Source organism: Diorhabda sublineata, chromosome 6 (genome assembly GCF_026230105.1).
Source record: "Diorhabda sublineata isolate icDioSubl1.1 chromosome 6, icDioSubl1.1, whole genome shotgun sequence".
NCBI classification, from domain to species: Eukaryota; Metazoa; Arthropoda; class Insecta; order Coleoptera; family Chrysomelidae; genus Diorhabda; species Diorhabda sublineata.
This window is the reverse complement of record NC_079479.1, coordinates 30,550,109-30,575,012: the sequence shown is the minus strand read 5'-3', so window position 1 is coordinate 30,575,012 and position 24,904 is coordinate 30,550,109. Positions and strand designations below refer to the sequence as shown.

The following is a 24,904-nucleotide window of genomic DNA, read 5'->3' as shown; positions in this document are numbered from 1 at the left end:
CCATACAATAATACGATTGTATACTTACCCCGTGCAAATAGGAACAATTCGAATTTTTTTATCATAAGATAACAAGAAATAGTTGACCGGGAAAATGGCGTATTTCTCAACTTACACCTAATTTAAATGTGAGAAATTATGTTAATTTGTAATTACACCGGGACCGCGCGCACGCTAGTCCCGACTACCAAAAATTAAACGCCCGATTGTTCCACATTAGGGAACATCGCAGGTTTCAAACATATCGAAGTGCAATGATAAGTCCTCTACCTGGGGGAACCGCCTTCGTGATCACGGTTTCCCCTGCGCCAAGTAAGTATGATTGCTCTGCTCATATTTCGGCATACCTATTCTTGACTTAAAGAGATAATAAAAGCTCAGTAGTAGTGACATCTACTAATGAAATTCACAAGATTCGCAGAACTAATCGTGTCTTGTATATAGCCTATACTTATGAAATGAATGAAATCTTTTTTACTCTTGAATGTTACATATTCATATGATTTCATATACGTGATATAATCACATTATTGATAATAGACTTAAAGTGGGTTGCCTTTAACGTTTTTGTAATTAAATAAACAATTTCAAATATATAAATATCTTTATAATGTAATATTTAATAATAATATAATAACGATAATTTTACATCTTTCATTTTTATTTTATTCCCATTCTCTAAAATTTATTGTTTGTAAATAAATTCTCTGTCAAATATGATATATCGTTAAAATACAAAATGTCATTAGCACGGATCTAAGATTGTACTCTTGCTCCTTAAATTAAGAAAAAATTGCATTTTTATATAATATAATATCAACCAAGATAACATACGTAAATGTAAATCCGTGACCGAGTTAAAAATATGTATGTAGTGACTAGAATTCTAGCATCATATATGTCTGTATTTTAAAGATTCCTGTTGATATGCTTTTGTAATGTTAGTAAATAGGTGGCGTAACTTTCGCCTTTTACTTTTCATCATAGGAGTTGGTAACGTATTCTAGCAACGAATGTATCAAATCATACTTACCTGGCGTAGGGGTTACCGTGATCAACAAGGCGGTTCCCCCAGGGCGAGGCCCTTCCATTGCACTACGGTTGGGCTGACCCCTGCGATTATCCCTAATGCGGATAACTCGGGCGCGTAATTTTTGGTAGTCGGGACTGCGTACGCGCTGTCCCGGTGTTTAATAATTAAAACATAATTAGTATTACACTCGATAAACTATAAAATCCACATAATTTCAAACATGAATTGGAATTATTTTAAGTTTCCTATTTTAGATGAGAAAATATCTTTAATGAAACTTGAGGATTTTTTCATGTCCCGGTGTTGAATTAGTAAAACAATCGTCGATTTTAATTTTCGTCCGTGAAGTTGTGAGAACATCTTTACAATATTGTCGATATATTGACTAGAATAAGATGAATTTGTTTTGAAAACCATTTAAAGTAAGTTTCATGCGAAGTTACTGACTAATAATTTTTAAGTTGTGACTGGTCAGATTTTGTTTTTACTCATTAGCTTTACACTTTACAGAATGATCTTTATTAGAAAATATTTTAATTATCGTAATTGATATCTTCAAGTCGTAAATTGTACGTTTGCTTAGCTAGAACTGTTAAAAAATATACAAATATACAAATACCATCCGATGTTTGAAGAAGTAATAGGTAAAAAGAAGTAATATCAAATAATTCTATATACAACTTTGATGTTACCATATTTTATTTCAAATATGGTAAACTGTACAGTTATTGAAGTATGTGTTCGTATAATAATTTGTAAAAAAATTGTTCTGAATCGTATAAGCTTGGCATCTAGATTACAAGAAAAAAAATGACGGACATTATTTTGAATCATGGAATAATATTCATATATACAAGGTGGAGGAAAAAGAACGCATGAATTTCGAACCAGTATAATTTGCTTTATTTTTATTACATACAAAATGGATTCACATGAATACAATGTTTAGATTATCCAATTTATGACTTTATTTATTGGAAAATCGATATGCATTCTTTGTAGTGAAATTATCACTTTTTTGTAGTGCTGATCACTTTTATTACTTCAAACAGATGGTGTCCTGGCGACATTGAACACTGTGTGGAAAAGCTGTTGAACAGATTCATTACTTTCGAAGAAATGTTCAACAGCGAAAACTGGACACCCTAACTTACAAAACAAACAGCCCCCGCTCCTCCTATTACTTCTCATAAAGAGAAAACGTGATTTTAAAAATTTGACGTTCAAAATAAAATAGTTATGAGACACCTTTTGACAGTCCCGCTTTTCAGGGTACATTTGATTAGTTCTGTTTTTTATGCGAAATTCCTCTCTTCAAATTTTGAGGTACAATTTCATGTTGACGCCGACTAAGAGCGTCAAGTGGTACAATTGTGACTGAAGCGTCATCTTAAATTGATGCAGCGGAAAATCTAAACATTTTATAGCTTTTTAAATCGGGTATTAGAGCAAAAAAAACTTAACCTACATGATCAGCTGTTTTGAATACTGTTAAGCTAAGAATTCCACTATAGAATAAATTGTCTATTGACAGAGGTGGTAAATATTAGTGTTTTTTCTTCAGCTAGATGTTCTTATATTTGACATTTCATTAGAATAAGATAGCACTCCGATCGCAATTATACAACGTGACCTCATCATTTGACGGTTTAAACTAGCGTCGAACGTCAATATGAAATTACATCAGGATGTGGTTTATCTATGATTGCACGGAGGAGTGTGCGCTGTATCTCTCATAATAAATAAGAGACAAAGTCGGCCATTTTGGGTAACGATTTTATGACTCACTGTTTGCTTGGCCACTGTGGAAAAGTTGGTTTTTATGTTAGATTTTACCCATTATTACTTACTTAGATGTTTTTACTTTATAATGGTATTTACTAAGGTCAAGTTGGGTTTTTAGTTACGTTACACATACTCTCAATGATTCCACACGACAAGAATTCTATTGATAAAAATACATTTTATTTGTGAAATTTTTACAAATGTTGACAAAATTCGACAAGTTATTACAAAAACTCATTGGTGTAAATAAAAATTTAAATGTTTGATTTAGTGGAAATAAAAATTTAAATACAATCCTGTTGTAGAGCTTTCCGAGGATACCAGGAGGTACACCTGGACCACTGGGTTAAAATAAAAATAAGTTAGTTGTTTTTTATTTTAATGGTTTTTTTTTGTAAAAATGTGATTAGAATTGTTGAAGTTTACTTTCCAACTGCTCCAGAGTTCTCAGTGTTGTTGAACTTTATTGTATTATATTAGGTCCTTGACAAATATGTAGTCTTTGGTATGGTCTGATTCCTTTGTGAATATTTGATATTCATAGGTATTTAATAGGACAGTTTTTAGATACATAATCTAAGGACCAATTCCAGGTACAGTATACTTCAAGTCTATTTTTAAATATAGGTTACAATAACATCAGTGGAATGTTATCAAGGGATTTTCATTTCTATTTTGCTTTGGCATTATTCCTAAAGGGTAGCCCTTAAATTTTGAAGTATCTGAAACAAAAATATTTTAACTGGCAAAGACTCACAATTCTGAGATAGAATCAAAAAATCCAAAGTGTAAATTAAATCATTACTCATGTATTAGGAGAAATGATATTCTAAATGTTAGCAACTATGAGATATCGGCATTTGGTTAGGTTAGGTTGGGATATTTTTTGGCAGAAATAGGCAACTTTATCAGTATTTTTTTTTTTGGTTTTGATTTGCATTTTATAAGTGATCCCTTTTCACCCACAGTTTTTATTTTTAAATAATTTTAAATATTCTTTCTCAGCTACCGGTACTAACTAAACTATAACTGCAATAATAAAGAAATATTGCAGCCTTGTACTATTTTCATTAGTTATGATTTTAAAAAATAATAAAAGCCAATGCAATGAAGCTTAAACATATACTTGTAATACCTTTCTCAATATTCCACCTTGAAGTACTATGTGTCGTTTCTTCTTGTACATCGGACAATCTACCATTAGTTTCTTGACTAGAATCTAATATCTGTATAGTTTCAATTTCTAACGGAATATCTTCTATAGTTGAAACTGTGTTGAAATTCATCGAGTCATAATTGTCAGGAGTTTCGAATGTTTTCATTAATTGAATGAAGGTAGTTATCACATCTTTCGATCTATTATTCAAAATCATAACTCTAAAATAAAAAAGCAACAAACAATGTAAATAATAGTAAATGATTAGAGAAACTCGGATATACTCACTTTTCTAATAGCTGTATTGATTCAGGGTTTCCTGGTTCATCAATGATTTTATTTTCTAAGGTTGACATACCCTTAATGGGTAGTTTATCAATACACTCGAAAGATATGCAATTTTTAAATTCTAATTTCTTTTCCATTGTTCTGTTGGTCCTTACATGGAAACCATTTTCATTCACTTCATTCTAAAAAATAATTTGAGATACAAGGAGAATTTCAATATCAAGTCAATTTATGAAGTAGCAGTAAAAATGAAATAATTAATAATTGTTGTACAAAAGATAACTGTGAAAAAGTCAATTTTGAAACTATGAGGATATATAAATAGAAAGAGGAAGAAGCAGCAGAGCGACACGATGCAAAGTCATAAAAACAACTTTTCGGGAGACTTTGAAGAACTTTTTCAAAGTAACAATAAGCGAAGTAGTAAAACAAGTATGTGGAATATGCAAAACAACTACTAACAAAAAATTGACACTATGGTGGACGACTCAAATAAAAGAAGAAATAAGAAAGACACATGGAAGCGTTATCTTGCAAGTAGAACTATAAAATTAACTAAAACTATGAAAATACAAAGAAAAGAGAAATAAGTGGTATCCGAGTTGGATAGACTTCGGTAACAAACTGGAAAGAGAAACCTGAAATTGATTTACAAAATAATTAAATCTTTGAGAATGAGTAAGAACCAAGACGTAGTGTACAAAAAAGATGAAAACTATTTTTCGTATTGTTACTTGTTTACCGTTTACCAATAATCTTGCAAATTTGGTAAAACGATCATATCCATATTCAAGATTACTCTGATGAAGGCTCAAAAATTCCTCCGCCATGAACGCCATAATGAATTTTGAGTTTTTGTTGGAAATTTATTGGCGTATATTTTCGTCTCTGATATAATTTCGTCCACCAACTGCTCTGTAAAATACAGCTTGTATTGAAAAATTCTACAGGTTCATCAATATTGAATATTTGTGACCCTGGACTCCATGTATTGGTGTCTGACGGTGGCGCATCTTCTTCCTCTGAATCCGATCCTATAATTTAAATTCTTCTTTTTTTCTCACTATTATAACGTCAATATCTGTCCCAAAGTCATAACCTAGTAATATTTCACTCAAATCATCTCCATGCAATACAAAATCTAGTTCGTCTTCCACATCACAATTATCTTCAAAATAATTTTCGCTTTCAATCTTCACAACACGAAGGGATATATCGTAATAGAAACGAAACAAAATGAAACACTTGAAATTGTACAAATAGAAAATGCATATCAAACAATTAAGAGCGCTGAGTGAAATAAACAAGCGTGTGCAAAGGGTTTAAACAGCTCTTATAGGGGACACAATGAACCTAACCTCTAAAATCTACATCATTAAGAAGGTAAACAAATCGTCAGGTTCTACATACCTCATTTAAATGTACAATTCTGTTCTTGATAAAATGTATTTTTAGTAAACCGTCTAAAATATTATGTAGCCAAGTAAAAGCAACTTTTTTCGTTGATTGGTTTATAGGATCAACGGCAACTGAAAATAGTTTTTCTAAAAGAGCAGTTAAACATTCATTTTCATATAAAATGTTTAGTAGCCTCGTCCATACCAATTTGAAGTTTTCAGAAATTATTGGATTACCTAAAATACAAGAATAAATTTAATGGACAATTGAATGTAAACCTAGGAGTTCTTCCTGTTAGATGAATTTCACAAATACACGACAAGAATGTTTGCGTGGTATTCTTCACATTCGAGACATGAAAGCAAAGAATAATTTAACATGTGACAGTTTTTTTTAAATATATTTATGTGGTGTAGGTGGTTTGATGTTTTTTATACAGTTATATTAATCCAGAGTCGTTTTGGCTTTACAGCCACTAAACATCTACAGTTAGAAGATCTTTTGTAAAAGACTCTACATCTTTTTGTTCTTCTTCCAAAATAAGTAGAGCTCTCCCACAGGAGGCAATTTTTTAGTGGTTTTTGTGTCTCATTTCCCAAGGTGTTAGTACAGCTTCTTCAAGGTAGTCGAAAAATCAAATATTCAAGAAAGAATGTCATTAACAACTCAAGAATTATTATTAATTATGTATGTAGGGATTTTGGGGTATCGACTTTAGGGTTGTGGACAATTCCTTGAAATGGGAGTTACATGTTATCGCCTTATCTAAAAAATTCAATTCCTTCTGAGATCAGTTTCCACAGAACTTAACTTATCCTCTTCGTTATGCCCTTATTGAATTACAAAAGAAAGCTGTTAGATATTTACTCAGACTAAACAGCAAGGGCTTCTTTAAAAGATTAAAAATTTTCATTATTGAATCCGTTGTGTGCTCAATACTGTACAATGGGAAAAATGCACAATCATTTGCCAATTGAAATCAAATCGATATCCTTTCCCACATTTCAAAATAATTTTAGGGTATATTTACTGGAAAGTGCCGTCTACTCTGCAGACGACTTCTATTGTTATTATTACCTATAATTTTGTTATTCATTGTGGTTTTATTCTGTATTATTTTTATGTTTGTTTTTTAGATATTAGCAGCTTTTGTCTACAAATTGTAACAATTTTTTGATAATAAAGTATTTCTCTCTTAATTTGAAATATTGATTTTAATATCTCAACCAGTCAGGCGAACATAGTGAAATTAATAATACCTTCACTATCTTCTTCCAGATTTGTACCTAACAAACCTTTCACATCTGTCAAGATTTCAGCTACTTTATTTGGTACAGTAGAATTATGTGAATCAGCTAATGATTGTTTCAAAATTTCTTCTAATATGACTAAAAGACTTTGTTTATCTGTCTTTGGTTTATGATACCTGAAAACAATTGATGTTAAATCTCATATTCTACAAACTTAAGGAAAATAAATAAGCTAGTTAAATAACTCAATGTATAACTTTGTTAAAAGCTATTTATAGAGCAAAAATATAAAACAAGCGGTTTCAATCATTTGACTAATGTACTTGTTGGATGTCAAAACTATTATGGAAGCCATATTGATGGTAGCTGATAATGTTGGCTACCACCCGGTATAAATCTTACATATTTTTTAATAATGGAGGAATTTTTCGAAATTTCAAATCAATTTGTTAAATTTAGGATGATTTCGCATTTGTTGTTCTTAGTTTATTATGATATTGAGGAGCTATCAAAAAGAAGTTACTAAAGTTTCAAAGCATTAGAAAGAAATGTCGTACTAATGAGGACCAGACAATAAGATATTTAATATTTTAAACTTTTTTATTATTTCGATTAACAATAATGAATAATGAGCTCCAATATTCATAGATATTTCTTCAATTTCTTAATCTTTTATATATGTTTCTGTTTTATCTTTCATCACTTGTAAAATACTATAGTATCAAATATAAAGTTCTTGTTTCAATCTTACCTTTTTGATACCAAATAATTCACTTTCTTCATCAGAGCTTCTTCATATTCTTTCATATCTGCATTCATATGTATATTTAAGCTCAGTCCAATATAAGTGTTCAAAGTATCCACAACTTTAGCAGACTTAGTCTCTGAACTCACAAAATAATCAGAAATAGTATCATTTTGAATCTTCCAGTATTTTTCTATAAGCCATTCGAATGAATAGTTCAATGCTAATTCGAGCATAGTTTTTGAAGGGAGTTTATTGCTGTGAGCTATGTCATGACGAATATCAATGAGCCATTTCGGAAGGTCATTTCTTAAGACCGTTTTATTAAATGTACCCTGTTTGTCATTGTTAGCAGCACATATGTTCAAAAATCTGAAATATCAAAATTGAAGCTACCGTAAATATCCTAGTTGCTGAAATAATTCCTCAATGCAAATATAATAGAACAATACAAAATGCAGTTATTTTACATGTAGTCTTTTTCAAGCTTCAACAATACTATTGATATAATTTTGTTTAATATCATGCACAGGAGTGCATTCTCTGATCAAGAAACTACTATAGGTAGTTAGTTACTAATTTACCTAGGTATAATTTAAGACACAGAATGTAAGTATCAACCACTGGGATAAATATATCTACTACTAGAACAGGTACTATCAGGTTCTGATACAAATGGTATTTTTTCATTTAGAATTTTATTAAAAATGTATCAATGTAGTAATTAAATAAATATAACAATCTATAATCACCAAAGCTTCGACTTGCACAATTCATTGACAAAAAAATAATAGAATTACGATGCTTTGCCTTAAAACCTCAGCTATTGGGACATTTACGGTAACAGATCCTTAAAAGCCACAGTTAATTACCTCAATAGAGATATTGAATAGATTTGCACAATTTGCAATTCTGTTAAGCCATCTATATTTGATAATAAGGTTTCCAATAAAATTAAGGTTCCTGTTACGCCTGCTGATAACAATGGGGTACGAAGTTTCCATATTTTTAATATATCCAATGCTTTTCTCTTATCTTCTTCTAGATTTGAGATTACACAACTATATACACCTTGCCATTCCGACCTAGAAAAATATTCTACTGTATTATGTAAACATTATGTGTTTTTATAAATTTCCTTACGTGTTAAACCAAGGTACAAATACTTTTCCAGTGTGTTTTTGTGAGAATGCCATATCTCAACTTTTGATTCATTCAAAACCATTTAATTTCCGTATTAGCATTTATGCTTTCAATTAAAAAACATTAGAAAATAAATTCCTAATTTGTGGTTTGTAAATTTTTGTTATATACTTGTATAAAAATTATACTTTTCGGTTCTTTTCATTACAAAAATTGTAAGAGGTAAAGCATGATCCACAGAACAACAAAACAATAAAATTGATACATCATAGACACATAGAAGAATGAAGATTATCTTATTCTGTGGTTGACATTTTATATGACTGATACTATAAACCAAGCTTATATGATTGTGTATCATCTTATTTTTATAAGAAGAAATGTTATTAATTTACAGCCCTAATTTTTTCATATTTTAAGTTTTTCCTAAGATTGCTCTTAATGTTTGTATGGTGCCGATGAAATTTCGAGATACGAACAGAAGTTCTGAAAACACTGTTTACACTACCACTACACCGACATTCGCAATTACACCTACTGACGCGCGTTTCGATAAATTTATCGTCTTCAGAAACCGAAGGTTAACTTACGCACGTTAAACATTGTAATAGGGAGTGTTGGGAGTGAATGGAAAATAAAACTAAAGAAATATTAATAATTTCATTTATTTCATACTTTTGTCCTCATTATTTTTTGAAAATTAATTTTTGACATATAATAATTGGTTTATGAAGTCAAAAGTGACGTCTATTGAAGCCAATTGACGTACATTGTCATTTGATGTTTCTCGATGTCTTATGATGTCTGCTGACGTCGATTGATGCCGTTTCATTTTATTTGAGGTCATTTGGCCAATAGGTTCAGTTTTTGGTTGCTTTGATTAATTTTTTTCTAATAATGCTCTAAATTTATTTGGTTTTGGCACATCTACGGCTATATTATATGCAAGGAGATATCACTGCTCCAGACATTTGTTTTGTGGGCACGTTATAAAATGTGTGAGATTTATTTTATCACCCATCTCAATTTTTTGTTTGATTTTACATTTCAATTGGTTCATTTGGATTAAGTTTTGTTGAAATACCTAATAAAAACTTTCGTAAATTTGACATCTTTTTGATTTCAATAAATAACGATATGTTAATGGAACCAGGTCAGTTAAATATTCATGTTTTATCGTGAATATCGCGACATTCTAAATATTAATAGTTCAGTCATATTAGTAGTTTCAGCCGGAAAAAAGGTAAAAAGATTGAATTCATTTTTGAATTATATAAGTTGTCTTAAGGTGTCGTAAGATATTGAAGGTGAAAGGTCAGTTTTTTGTATACTAATTTCATTCTTAATGAAAGGATCAAAAAACAGTCAAAGAAGATCAAATGTTTCTGTCGTTTTTGGATGTGCCACACTAATGTGACAGAGATAAAATGATTTAGAGTTTTTGGTTCACTGATCTTGCAAATGGTATCAATAACATACGCGCATTTCAAATTTTATAATTTGAAGCAACTCCTTTTTTTATGGGAATCAACAGTCGAAATCAACTAAATGTTTTAATTCTTTTTCAAGATTAACGGAATAGGAAACAGAACCTTTAAGGGATCAACAGCTTCTAGTACCTTCGCAATCTGATAAACCACAATATAAACTACTAAAAATCCATCAAGAAGCGATTACAAGCTGGATTCAGGAGCTACTATGAGCAAATCTGAGAACAAACTTCTAAACTAAATATTAACGCTCAAAGAGTACGATAAAGAAATATTGAAAAGTTTTGAAATCAAAGTAATATGTCGGCGATAACACGGGAAATGAATGGAGAATCCAATAAAACTCCGAGATAAGCGACATCTTACAAAACCAAAACATTGTATCATCAAAGCTCGAAGAATCCCATGGTTCGGATATATTTAACGTTCGGAAGACTCCCTAATGACTAAAAAAGTTCGAGGAGAAGAGGGAGGTCAAAAATGAGATAGTTGAACAATGACACGGATGAATTGCGAACTGTGGGATTTACAGGAAGGTATTCTGAATATAAATCAAGGGACAGAATGCTATGAAAGTTAACTGTTGAGGAGGCCAAGGCTCACACAGGGCTGTAGTGCCGCGTGGTAAGGTAAGTAATGATCTGACGCTTCTTAAGCGACACTATTATAAGCATTTCTCTACTACTCTTGGTATATCAGCTCTACGGTCGAAACTCTTTGATACTAGTTGTACTATTAATATATAAAAGCGTCTTTAATTTTCAATTTTGTAATTAGTTGTGTAATCACGTTAATAACGCAACTTCTTCGATGTTTTCCAATACAAATAGTATTAAATAATCATCACCTACTCGCATATATTAAATTCAATGTCAACTCTATGTTAATATAACAGGTAAATCTTCAAGAACAGAGTTTTACATTGAAAATTATCTTGGAATATAATCCTAAATATCTAATCGGTATTAAAATTAGCTGCAGCATGAGGAATCAATTTCATACATGCCGAGACGCTAATAAAAGAATCATTATAATTTTTTATAGTCCTCTCAAACTCGGATAATTATGTAACTGAATTATTACGTCGTATGTGAATATGTTTTTTTTCAATTTACATAAATGAGTGGATTATTATAGATTGTACGCATACTGCGCTGGATGTTGATAAGAAGTAAGTATAAAAATACATTTTATTTTTAGTTTATTGCGAAATATTATATTGGTTGATTTAAATGAATGAAAATATATAGATACAGTGCTTTAATACATAATTTTTAATCGGTGAGGTGTACGATACTTTTAATTTGTAAGTAGAAGAATTATTCGCCAATTAAATCAGAAGCTAGTTCAAAGTTTTTCTGTGTATTTCACATGAATGTGTTTTTTTTTCTAAAAATCAAACGTACTTTGAATAACGTGAAAATCGTGTTGATACTCCAAGCTGATCCTTTTTAATATATATTTATCAAATAAGTACTACTACTTATATTGAAAACTTATCGCCAATATTTTAATGTACGGGGTATGATTAAAAAAACGCATAGCATCTATAGCTGCTTTAGTGAGATCATTTTGCAGTGTTTATTGTGAAAGTTGGACTTTGGAAACGCTTTTACAGTACAAAGTACAAAAGAAGCATTGAAAATAATAAGAATCATAATGTAGTTACTTCGAAGAATATTTAGAAGTGACATTAGCGATTCAAAAAAGAAAATGAGGCAGTTAAAGACGAGGAAGATTCTTTGAAAACAGTTGGGAACGCGCAAAAAGTGTTCAAACAGGCGATTGACCATTTGAGAGCTTAATGACGAAATTAAAATCTAGTGCGTGTCCGTGCAAAGTGTAAATGACAGTTCTGGATCTTCATGTCTATTTACCACTTACAAATTATTCTATGGAACGGAGCAACTATTAGGATACGTAACCCGTTTCTTCATCAATTGTTTATCGATGTGAAAAATGTTTAATTTCTACTCAACATAGTTTCTTTTTGCGAAAATCATGCATAACAAGTGAGGGAAAATACGTAATTTTTTTACGTGTCATATTCTAGAATATTAGCGTAAAACGTTGTATTTCCAACTTCTATGAAATTTTAGAATTTATTCATAAAACTGCAATGAGAAAACATATTATACCATCCGTAGAAAAACATTTTTCTCCACAATAATACATTCTTAATATATTAGATATTGAATTGGAGACTGATATGCATTTTATATCCATTTTAGAATCCAGGGATTGCCGGAACATTACATATTTTTTATTTTCGGAATCCACAGGTTCTTGCACAGAGTCTGATTATCGCTAAACATGTCACAATCGAAAACGTCAAATATTAATTGTAGAATTGGACAAAAGCCTTTGAAAATGGTAAAGAATAGTGGTATGATGTAACCAATTGGAAAAGGAAGAGAATATGACAAGTTTGAAAGAACTTTTTTCCAGTAATACAAAATATATAAAGTCTAACCAATTCAATAAGCAACGGGAATGCTAGAGGGCTTTGTTCCATATATTTAAAATATTGTGATTTCTCCTGAGAAATGTAGATAGAAGCATAAAAGTTTAAATGGGTTTTTTAAAAGTAAACTAAATCACTATTGAAATAGCGAAAACCGCATGTCGATTTCTCTTTTCTGTCTCGAGATATCGTAAGAAATTTGTAAACGGTGAGAATTTTTCGCTATATTACTAAGAATAAATCATTGAATTAACCATGTAACAAATCTAACAATTAACTTCGTAATTCGTTGCATCCTAGGGGTTGAAAATGTCGTCCATCATTTTCTATATATGAAATTAGTCGCTGACGGGTGGATAGGAAAGTAGCTTCAATTTTTACAACAGATACTTACAGGATTTTTTTCATAACAAGGTTCCCACTCTACCCAAATCTTGTTTGAAAACCTTGTGAAATTTGAACTGCGCAAGCTCCATTCTCGCGCTTAATACCGAAAACAATGAATTTAGGTTTTGTTTTGAAAATAATGCATTTGAAATATTCATCAATGTTTGTATCATATTATAAAATTTATTTTCCTATTAATTAACTCAATTACGTCATGTGTGGATAGTTGTTATGCCTACGTATTTAATTTAACAATCAACAATGCACAACAGTGCAGTGCACTGTAATTACATAATTCAGCTAATCAAACGATAAACAGCTAGGATCGCGACGCCGACGTCTACTTTATCAAAGAGTCAGCAAATTGATGATAGCGTCAGAGTTGATAAAACAGATTATATCTGTAAAAAATCGTCACGTAACATTTTGAACATTGAAACAACCAACCATAATTCAACCTTTCGTGGAACAAATTTGTTGAAAATATCTGTTTTATTTGGTTTGTGCTCTATAAATGACTATTCGTTTCCATAAAAACTTGATTAATACGTAATCGTTAAATTTGTTCCGAAAGTTTTTAATAAAGACACAAAGGACTTTGGAAAATAAAGACTAACCAAGAACTGAAGGATTTGTATAAATACCCACCAATAACAAGATACATGAAAGAGTAAGATGGTTGGGGCATGCTAAAGGGATATCAGGAAAGGGTTATTAGAAAATGGGAAGGAGGTACAAGAAGAAGAAAAAGGCTAAAGAAAAAAATTGTTGGATGCAGTGTTGGAAGAATTCTTCTACAGATCGTAAACTGTGGAGAAGAATTGTGAAACGACATTGGAAGCACATGACTTGGAGCAGGAATTGTTGAACAATTGATACATCGTTTGTTGAGGTGGATTGTAAAAATAGTAATTCAAAGCAACCGTGTGCAATCAGTCTCGAGCACAGTGCAACAGCAACTTTTGCAATACTTCTGCGGGTCTATGAATAGAGTTTTTTGTATGTAGCTCAAGTTTTTTGTTAATTTGAGGCATTTTTAAAAGGAAGAAAGTCTATGAAAGATGAGCCACACAGCGGGGACCTTCATTTGCAAGTACCAATGGAAATATGGACAACATCACACGTTGAATAACTTGATATGAGTCCCACCGACTTTTCCTTTTTTTCCGAAATTGAAAACTCATGTAAATGGACGTGAATGAATTAAGGATGAAGCTCAATTTTATTAAACGACTCTTTGGTCAATAATGTGTGTCCTCAATCTTCTAATTCATCTTATGTGAGCTCTCACGACTTTTCCTATTTTCTGACTCAGAAACTCATCTGAACGGAGGTCATTTTGGGATATTAGAGAACAATCAAATGTAAGTTTACTCACTCATTTTCCTTATATTCGAAACTCTTTGAGCTTGCTTCTGAATTCAAATTATTGTACTGATTTTGAAAACTAAGGTCTACATGTTGCGGTATATTTCAGATTAGTTTTGGAAATGACTAAACCTTACGAAATAAAAATAATACAAAAACAAGAGAAAAAAGAAATAATACAATTTATGAGAAAATATTTTATGCCGGATGAACCGATAAACACATCAATTAATCTAGTGACGGAAGATAAACCTTTCAATGAACCTTTAGAGGAGTTTTTAATAAAAGGCTACGATAGTGGAGTATCGTTGAAGGCTGTCCAAAATGGAAAACTAATTGCTATTTGTATATCGTACATACTTGAAAAAAATGAGAAACACGAACAAGTAGAGAGTGACAATAAGGATTTTATGACGATTTATAATTTTTTGACGTATGTAGATGAACACTGTAACGCTTTTGGAGAATTCCCCGAATGCGACAGAGCTATAACAAGTCCTATCCTAGCGGTGCATCCTAGTTACAGAGGTTTGGGAATCGCACGAGATATGATGTACAGAATTTTGTAAGTTTCATTTTTTACTATTTCCCCATTTCTACATACACTGATTTTAAATTAGCAAATACTTTTTTTCTCAGTACCCCATCCTGGTACAGGTGTTGAATGATGACAAATTGTCTAATATCCTTCGATTCCTTGTATAATATTATAATGCGTCTAGTACATCCTTCTCGACGGCTACTGTCGAAATTTCTCCAGATCGGATTTTTGGTTTGACCGCGTGGTATGTGGATCTTAGAACAACGGAAAAAGTGCGACCATAAAAAAATGGTTGTAGTAGTTTCAACGTGCTCACTAATCGATCTTTGATGAGCCAGGTGCAGATATCCTGAAAACGGCTACTATAGAGGATAACGTGACAAAAATCTATAATCTAGTTTTGCTAAATCGCCGATTGAGGGTGCGTGAGATAGCTGAGACAGCAGATATTTCAGGAAATCGTCTGGATCATTTCCTGCGTGAAATTTTGAAGATAAGAAAGTTGCCGGTATGATGACTGTCGCAATTGTCACTGCAACCAAGCGCATCTGAGATCACAGACCATGAATCATTCGAATCAATGAGGTAAACCTGGGGAACGTGCTGTAAAGATAGCGGAGACTATCTTATCAGTCGGGGATGGCCACCGGTTCACATCGATTACCTGGAAAAGAGCAAAACGGTCACTCTAATATACTCATTACAATCAAAAAGTATATCATATGTAATAATAATTTGAGTCAAATTAGAACGTAATCTTCGCAATGGAGTGGATAGCTATACAACGAACTTCTAAAATAGGAGAAGCCTGCTTACGGATTGGGAAAACGGATTCAAGTATGAATTATTAATCAAGAGTCAAGAGTAGTGATTCCTACTGTTTATTATAAGTAAATCTTTAACGTGCCCCAGAAGGAAAGACCATATCGAAAATGCGACTCAAAAAGGGCAGTACTGAGTCTTGAGGCACTCCAAATTTTATTTACTAGAATACATCGTTGTATCAACCCTTACAAGCTGACTTCTGTTGGTACAGTATGACTTAAACCATAAGAGAGGTCTTCCCTCGAATCCGTAGTACTGTAATTTGTTAATTAAAATATGATCAACACAATCGAAAACTTAAGGAAAACACAGAAAGTTGTTGAAGTGGCGTGATGCTTGTTTATAGTATCACCTGTGTATTTGTTACTTAAAAATCCAAATTGATCCGTAGTAAGTATTTGATGTTTTTGTAGGTTAAGAACAAAAGGATGATGCTTCATTTAGTTTTTTTCTATGTATTGAGTAGTTTGATCAAAATCAATGGAAAGAATAAGTAGCCCCATACTTTGTTTATCCCAGCTCTAAAACTTCCTTGGTATCCTCCAAGTACACAACCGGTGAAAACTTTTGGCTTTATTTTAGCGAGAACAAATATGCATCTATCAGGAAGCTTTGGCGATAGAACACGTTCAGGGCGGCCGCTGGAGATAAATGTTTGGTATTGATCTGTAAACGTAATTGTAGACAACGGGCCCAGAATACGAGTTCAAATCAATGAATCTAGTAATTGGGCTTTCAGTCCTTCTTCAGTGAAAAGGAGATTGAAAGGAGCTGGCCTTTTTGAAATAGAGGCTGTGAAGAAGCCTCTTTTAAGACGTCAAAATAAAATTAAGAGTGGGCTAAAGTTGTGAGGAAGTGATAGAGAGTTTTATGAAGTGATGAGCCGAATTATGAGATTTTTAGGTCTAATAAAAGACTGTATGAATATCGCTAACGGCTCCAGAAATTCCAACTTAGTTAACTAATAGAAGACTGTTTGTGCGCGGGTTGAAGGAGGAATGTGTAATCTGTGAAACAAGGTGATGGTTTGGGAATGTTCTGGAGGAAGGGTCTCTGGAGACCTAGTAAAAATTGAAGGAACTTTGAAGGCAAAGTGCTATGAAAAATATCAAAGCAAAATGTAGTACGTTTTGGCCAGCTGTGCAAAGAATTGAAAAGTAAGCTAGCATTTTTCGACTTTGTTTCTTTGAAATATACTGAAAAACGAATGGAATCAAATAAACGACGTCAAAATAAAATTAAGAGTGGGCTAAAGTTGTGAGAAAGTGATAGAGAGTTTTATGAAGTGATGAGTCAAATTATGAGATTTTTGGGTCTAATAGAAGACTGTATGAATATCGCTAACGGCTCCAGAAATTCCAACTTAGTTAACTAATAGAAGACTGTTTGTGCGCGGGTTGAAGGAGGAATGTGTAATCTGTGAAACAAGGTGATGGTTTGGGAATGTTCTGGAGGAAGGGTCTCTGGAGACCTAGTAAAAATTGAAGGGACTTTGAAGACAAAGTGCTATGAAAAATATCAAAGGAAAATGTAGTACGTTCTGGCCAGCTGTGCAAAGAATTGGAAAGTAAGCTAACATTTTTCGACTTCGTTTCTTTGGAATATACTGAAAAACGAATGGAATCGAATAAACGACGATTATTTGTCTAAATTTATACGGCGTTTGCCAGAATTGTGCACCGAAAGAACAAAAACAGAAGAGGGTTACATCGATCGAAAAATTTAAATCTGTTACAATTACAAACTTCTGTTTTGATATAAATATATTCTTATCTATATATCTATACATAAGATTTTTAAAAAATGCATTACAAAATGTATGGTATTGTTTTTATTTGTTGTGAACGCAAACCAATAGGGTGGGCAGAAATTTTCGGAGGTCTACATTACAGGTTAATACACAAAATACCTAAAGCGTTTTCCATTTTTAAGAATCAGGAGTTGTAAAAATCACAGCTACTCATATTTAAAAAAAGGAATTTAAGCGTTGAAAATATATAGGTTGAAAAATTGGACGGCTTTTATAAGATTGGTCACATTTCTTAAATCAAAGTACGGCTTCTCTTTATTCATTTTTTAATATTGAAGTAACAGTCAACCTCTGGTATTGTATGATATAATGGGTGGCAATGATTATTTTAAATCAATTGAGTATATATTGAAACCCTATACGTGAATATTATCTTTCATAAGGTCCAAAGTATCATAGTGTATATCATTATAAATATTAATGAGATACAGAATCCTTGATGGCATTGATGGTGACATACCTTGCATAAAATTAGCCTAGAAAATTGATAGAAATGTGATCACCAATTGAAAAGAGGTAGTAGGTGCTTCAAAAGAAGTAAACTAATTAATTCAAATGATTATTTTACTAATATTTTGTGGTCAATATATACATTCACAAAACTCCAAATTTATCGAATCTAATTCTGTTATTCAAGGTCAATCCTGCACAATTATGTTTTCTCATATCCAAGGTGTATCATTTTTAACTATATGCAGGATTTATTTGAATAAAAAACTTGTTTCACTTGTCACTTATTTTTACATATAGAAAAAAGTTTACATTATAAAATAAAATTTCAAGAAGAGTAAGGAGATTCAAACCATAGCATAATTCAGATATAGAGGCTATGTGGATGATTATTCAATTAATAAAATATTATTTATGAGACACCTCTCTTTAGTTTTCAACATATATACTGGTTAAAAAATCGTGAAACACCCTGTATATATATCAACAAATAAGCTCTCGTTCCTAGAATAATTATAAATGGTTTTCCTTACGACAAATACAAATTATTTCTGGAGCATTTGGGAAATTTTATGTATATGCTAGAAGGTCAGAATCGATTTTCAATGATGACCCCAGCAAAACGGAAAATGTGTTTCTACATATATGGTAAATAATATTTTCAATTTATTAGGGATTTATCCTCTATTGCAATATCGGAGAAAAGGAATAAAGGGATAATTTAATTAATGGAATTTCAGTGGCGGAGTGGTTGTGATATTTCGAATTAAAAGTTTTCAATCAAAGAAGTTCTCACATTTAAAGCGCACTCAATGGAATGAGTCGATATAAACAATCTTTACAACCAAATCTTTTGCCTCAAGAAGCACCCAATTAGATAAGGCATATCAGAAATTGGAGAGTGTGGATTCTGTGGAAAGAAAAAAAAGACTCTAGTTCTGGAATAATTTCCCATTGCAAGCATTCGTTCAGGATAAAAAACGAGTTGTTGCAATTGATACATCTACAAAGAAGGCATCAGTATATGCTCAAATTCAAATAAACTTTTATTCACATTGTATTATACGATACAATTAGCGTAATTGCTATATTTATCAACCATATTTTATTGACTAGAAATGGCGTCAATTATAACATTCACGTCAGTAACTCTATAGTCGAAAATAAATTTTTATAGTAAATAAAAATTGACTAGGCAAATAAATATACACTAACAAACACTTAACTTACTTAATTGATATTAAAATTTCTATGTATGTCGAACCCATCACTGTAATTACTTAATTGTGTAATTTACCATGTAACCGTACATGAGAGAACTTTATCTACAAAGTATTCATTTTGTACATCAACCAACCATTTCAATTTTTTATACCTCTCTTGCGGCTATTAGATTATAAGAATGTTATGTATTGAACGGAGCAATGACGAAAAAACAAATGAAAATAATTTTTAATCAAATAATGTAGGCGTCATTTTATAAATTAATGTCAGCTCCCAATATTAACTTCGATTATTTAATAATCATACAAAAATAAAGCCCCAATACTCGAAGTTTAGCTCGGAGACCTCAATAAGGTTATTCTTTGGGCTTAGATGCAAAACATTCAAGTTCTTAGATCTTATTATGTCTTGTTGTAAGAGAAATAACTTTTGGTTTACTAACTACATATTTCTCCAATCAAAACTCATTCCTTGGCATCAGCTCGGCATTGCACTAGACTGGATGCAACAAAGTTCTCCACTTTTATCACATTGTTTTAGACCTCCAAGATTATAACGTAGTTTATGAAAAGAGCGCGCAGAACTCGTTGGGAAGTTTCTTCTGGATACTTGATGGAAAATGCTGTTTAAGTACAGTTCATTATTATTAAAAATATCTAATTATCATTCATATCATTAGTTGTTAATTTGTTTAAAACGCCTGCAGCGTTTTTGAACCTTAGTTACTTCAAAGAATGAGAAATGTCAAGAATAACAGTATATTTTGAAAAAGATAATAAAACTCGCGTATGGCAGTTATAATTTTTTGTAAATACCTTGTAGTTTTCGAATTTAATCCTCAATTTATAAAAAAATGATACCAAATAAATCTAACCAAATTTAACCGTTACGTTGAACGTTTGTGAAGGCAATGAATTTCGGAGTTATGATAACCAATTTATCATTTCACATTAATATAATCTCCCAGCTTTAAAGCTTGTAAGTAGTAGTTTTTTTTCCAGATATGTTTAAAAAACTCAACAGCTCCATCTATAAAACGCGTTTGGTCCCTCGAGATTAAATGGACATTTTGTAACCGTGTCAGAATATTTTTTCGACGCCACTTATAGATTTATTTTAATTGTATTTTGTGCCAAAAAAATTACAAATATTGATGAATGAATTCCTTATATATAAAATGGGAGAAAATGAGTTAACAGAGACTTCTTCAATACTCGAAATCTCTTTCTGCTATATAAAAGTAAACTGTATTACATCAAAGCACGTTTTCTTTCATTAATTTGACTAAGGTTATTAAAATCAGACATGCAGAACTCAGACTACAAGTTCGTGTTTACTTGTGTTATTGATCTATTTGAAATTGGATATTAGATACAGATGAGTGAGTTTGAGATGTATTTTGACTGTTGGATTAGTATTTATTTGAACCTGGCTCATCAAAATTTGAGTGGTTATGTACCTGTTCTTCATCAAATTTGTTATTATTGATTGTGTGTATTCGAATGCATCGTTTTCAAATTGTAATCCTAGTTAGCCACATTCGCTTTATAGTCCAGGCGCCGGATGGAGTTGAGTATGCAAAATGTGAGGACCGGCAACTATGCTCAAATTCTTTTACCCGAGATCTTAAATAATAGAAAATCACATGTTGCCGACAGCTGGTCCGTTTCCCTTTTCCCCTTCACCCTGCTCGGCACGTTGCTGAGTTATAGCGCTTGGAGAAGTCAGTAGAAAAGAATTTGTAGCCCATAACGGTTTATTTTTGCGTATTTTAGTAACAATATTTAAGTTTTTTCGCAGTCGACTGTTTTATTAGTGTTATTTATTTAAATAAAAGCGCGGACAATGTCACTACAAGTGATGAATGTGAAGAAGCGAAAGAAAAATGAATTGTCGTGTTTGTTTTGCGATAAAACTGGTGATTTAGTGAAGAATTTAAAACCACAAACGTTTATTAGTATTAAAAAAGCAGCGGATCGCAGAAAAGATGATATTAGTAAGAAAATAGAAAGTGACACTGCACACAATTGTTCCTGGCATCGAGCTTGTATCGCAGGAGAATGCCTCTACTTGTACCTCCTCTACAGAAGCAGGTAGCCAACGTGTTCGTCGGTCATCAAGAGGTGAATTAAAACTTGATACGAAACAGAAATGTTTAATCTCTGGTAAACAAACAAGAAATAAGAACAAAACTCTTTTTTATGTTCTGACATTTCAGCAGCGGAACAAATTTTAAATACTGCCTGAAAAAAAAAATGTTTTCACAAAAATTGGCACTTGCGAACAACCAGCTGATTTATTTGCAATTACATGACATACTTATAGACTAGCTGAACTCTACTGAAATAGAAGATGCAATTGTAGAAAATCGCGTTATGAAATCACTGCTTATTAATAAGTATGGTGAAAATGTTTTATTTTCATATCCGAGTGACAGATCAAAATCATCATTGGTGTTTATGGGCAATATACCACTGGTGAAGTCATTGAATATATGCGTACCGTAAAATCAACAAACTACACTGTTCAAGTAGCTAAACAGCTCCGGAAAGAAATATTATATACTAAAGTAATACCAGATGGATATTTATGTGATGAAATTTGAACTGAACAATTTTTACGAAAAGGTCAATTACCGAATACTTGGCAAATGTTTATGCAAGCATTGTTCAGTGCAAAGAATAATAAATTAAGTGAGAATTATAATCGACGAGCGTTATCAGTGTTTTATGATGTGTATTACACGATTACTGAAAAACAGACTCCAAAGCATATAGCCTTAGCTCAATCTGTACATCATTTGACTCGATCGAAACAATTAATCGTTATATTGAATAAATGTGGGCATTTCATCAATTACAAAGCATTAAAAAACCTCGATAACGAAGTAACAACGTCAATTGTGTGTGAAGATATAGACAAAAAATTGCTTATTCCTAAAAATATAGTTCGAGATTCATCGTTATTTCTTCATGGAGCTTTATTGAATTAAAAATTTTTTTTTTATCAATAATAATTGTTTTTATTTTTAATTTTCCTTTTGTTTTTTCACTTGACTAGCTGTAAGTATCTTTAATCATAAAAATCAATTGAAAATTCTCACTAAAACAATCGTTATAATGATATCAAAGTATGTGTTCAGTCCATTTACTAAGGGGGTGGGGTGTAAAAAAATGACCAATATGGCTCCTGGCAACATCCAGAATCATAATCAGTTCTAAACCATACTCCGAATGCGGTCCTCACATTTTGCAGACTCAACTCCATCCAGCTCCCGGTCTATTACAAGAATTTTGTTCAGTGTATTGTACCGTCAAAGGATCTGTCTATTTCGGGGAATCCCGATTGGGCTTTGTATAAAAAATGATAACATTGTGAACATTTTTATGAAGGGAAGCGTTAAAATATTGTTTGGGTTGGTGACATGATTAAAGGAACTAACAAATGACTCAATCACGTCACATTATTTTACTTCAATTAAATCATTTATCATACGGACTTTACTTTAATCTTCTGATTATTTCTGATTTGTTATGTTAGTTTAATCTAAATCTTAATTGTATAAATATAGTCGACACATAATTGTTCAGCAAGAAAATTGTTTTTATTATCAATGTAAATAATTCAATGTATCTAAATGTTCTTGATTTTAGGTTTTTTCTGTTTTAAAATATTATGGCAAAGACTTAAAGAAAAGTCGAAACGTCAAATTTTATCTTCTAAAAATTATTAAATAAACTAATTTTAAAAAAGAAGAGACTTGAAATTAAGAACATTTAGATGCATTAATATATCAAAAGGTCTAAGAACTTAGTAATTAAAGAAATTTGTAATAATTTATGACGTATTTAAATTTAAAATTGGCATTTCATATGGATACATCTGCTTATAAAAAGCTTTTGTTTTAGGGAAACCGGCAAGGAGAAAAAGTGCGGTTTTATGGTAGTAGAATGTTCAAGTCATTTTACAGCTTTAGCTTTACAAAAATTAAATTTCGAATGTATATACAGACTACCTTATGAAGATTACAAAGTAGATGATAAGATAGTATTTAAAACGAAACCACCTCATAATGCAGCTACGGTGTACGTGAAGAAAATTGATTGATTTCAATAAATTATTTTATACTTATGTATATGTATGGATTTTGGTACTTAATAATTATTTGATAGTATACCAGACAATATTGATTAGTGAATAATAAGGATATTTTTTAAAGTTTAAGCTTTCATTTTTCCTCCACGTATGTCCATAGCTTTTAGGAAGCCAACCGAACGAACCAGTCGACTGACAGTTTCTAAAAATTTCGAGACCGGAAGTAAATATTTTATCTGAAGGAATTGCAAAAATCATGATAAGATAAAATTACGTGTACTGTATTCGATAACTTCTTGCACACACAGCATTCCGTAAATGCTGCTTACTACTCTAACCTTCTAAAAACCCACGTGAAACCTGCCTATTGCTAAGTAGTCCAGCGTGTAAAGGCGATTTTGCTTCTGGATAAACCGCGGCCTTAAAACGCGCGTTTCACGCACGATACAATATCAGAACCGGGGCTGGGAAATACTAGAACATCCCGCTTATAGCCCACATTTATCATCCTGTAACTACCACATGTTTGGACAACTGAAAGGAGCTCTTGGAGGTCAAAAATTCAACACAACAACTACAATAAATGTTTCGATCATTTTTGAACCTCCCTCGTATAAAAATGCATCCTTTTCCATGAATTTGAATTTATTTTTCTAGGAACGTCATTTTGGGTTCGTGAATATTGTAAGTTTTTTTTATCATTTTTGGCTATTTTTAAAAACCGATTTTTCTGGTTAAAATTGTGTTTTTCACTTTCGAATGCTATTAAAAATAAAAATTAGAGAAAAAACTTTTCCTGATTACCTGGGGAAACACATCACCTTTGAAAAGGTATCGATTTTTTTGTTTCAGATGATTCGGTAACGAGTTGTAATGTTCACCGCAAAACAACTTTTTTTTTCAAGGCGCCTCGGGAGATTCGCCATCACAAGCGTACTTATCGATATTTTTTATTTAAAATTTTTTCCAACATACTCTACAAGTTGTAACACAATACGTAAATAAATTGAATTGGACAATATTGACGTACAAGTATTGGTCGTCTAAAAATCATTTAAATATTCAGATCAAAGTACTAATGAACATGGTGGATAGGCTTGCTAGCTCCGGAAGACAGAAATCCCGAACACTAAATCAATAAATAAGATTTTTTTTTTAATTTTATTACATTATATTCCCTTAATATTTTTCCTTTTACCGAATAAAAATTCAACAACGTACATAAATCAAATTCCGAGTTGCGTAATCTTCCGTCACGAGTTGTCTAATCTTCATGACAATCACGATCACTAGCTGACACATTGTAACAGAAGTTAAAAGTGACCTATCCATTTTACTTCAGTTCTAAAAACTGAGATTTTGTTGTGCTTTCACGAAAAATCTGTTGTATTAAATCTCCAAATTTGTTTCGTGCTGAAATTCTCACTATTCATAGAGGAAAATTTAGTATCA

The 24,904-nt window shown here is 31.7% G+C and overlaps 2 protein-coding genes and 2 non-coding genes across 5 annotated transcripts; 2 read left to right on the top strand and 2 right to left on the bottom strand.

Annotated features, from left to right (window-relative positions):
• Positions 1–157: 157 nt before the first annotated feature.
• LOC130446153 (U1 spliceosomal RNA) lies at positions 158–320 on the bottom strand. Its single transcript, XR_008910118.1, has one exon. It is a non-coding gene; the product is annotated as a U1 spliceosomal RNA (small nuclear RNA).
• A 705-nt stretch (positions 321–1,025) lies between these two features.
• On the top strand, positions 1,026–1,188 carry LOC130446152 (U1 spliceosomal RNA). Its single transcript, XR_008910117.1, has one exon. It is a non-coding gene; the product is annotated as a U1 spliceosomal RNA (small nuclear RNA).
• A 1,788-nt stretch (positions 1,189–2,976) lies between these two features.
• Positions 2,977–9,084, bottom strand: LOC130445987 (uncharacterized). Its single transcript, XM_056781933.1, has 8 exons — positions 8,799–9,084; positions 8,528–8,740; positions 7,662–8,027; positions 6,920–7,086; positions 5,673–5,896; positions 4,263–4,444; positions 3,954–4,195; positions 2,977–3,540 (listed from the first exon to the last, which is right to left on the bottom strand). The coding sequence occupies exons 1-8, from the start codon at positions 8,849–8,851 to the stop codon at positions 3,458–3,460; spliced, it is 1,530 nt and encodes a 509-aa protein (XP_056637911.1). The 5' UTR covers positions 8,852–9,084; the 3' UTR covers positions 2,977–3,457.
• Positions 9,085–11,286: 2,202 nt separating this feature from the next.
• LOC130445986 (arylalkylamine N-acetyltransferase 1-like) lies at positions 11,287–23,718 on the top strand. Of its 2 annotated transcripts, none has more exons than XM_056781932.1 (3): positions 11,287–11,459; positions 14,617–15,072; positions 23,266–23,718. In XM_056781932.1, the coding sequence occupies exons 2-3, from the start codon at positions 14,630–14,632 to the stop codon at positions 23,462–23,464; spliced, it is 642 nt and encodes a 213-aa protein (XP_056637910.1). In that variant the 5' UTR covers positions 11,287–11,459; positions 14,617–14,629; the 3' UTR covers positions 23,465–23,718. The 2 variants fall into 2 exon arrangements, with proteins under 2 accessions (XP_056637910.1, XP_056637909.1); XM_056781931.1 differs by lacking the exon at positions 11,287–11,459 and adding an exon at positions 11,487–11,594 and having other exon boundaries at positions 23,266–23,583.
• Positions 23,719–24,904: the final 1,186 nt, after the last annotated feature.

Excerpts from the sequence above, each read along its gene's own strand:
- LOC130445987 (XM_056781933.1), bottom strand. The coding sequence starts at position 8,851 with ATGGCATTCTCACAAAAACACACTGGAAAAGTATTTGTACCTTGGTTT. Across the intron at positions 7,087-7,661 it reads AATTATTTGGTATCAAAAAG|GTATCATAAACCAAAGACAG; the intron begins GTAAGATTGAAA and ends AATTGTTTTCAG. Across the intron at positions 4,196-4,262 it reads TCAATACAGCTATTAGAAAA|AGTTATGATTTTGAATAATA; the intron begins GTGAGTATATCC and ends TTTTTATTTTAG.
- LOC130445986 (XM_056781932.1), top strand. The coding sequence starts at position 14,630 with ATGACTAAACCTTACGAAATAAAAATAATACAAAAACAAGAGAAAAAA. Across the intron at positions 15,073-23,265 it reads GATATGATGTACAGAATTTT|GGAAACCGGCAAGGAGAAAA; the intron begins GTAAGTTTCATT and ends CTTTTGTTTTAG.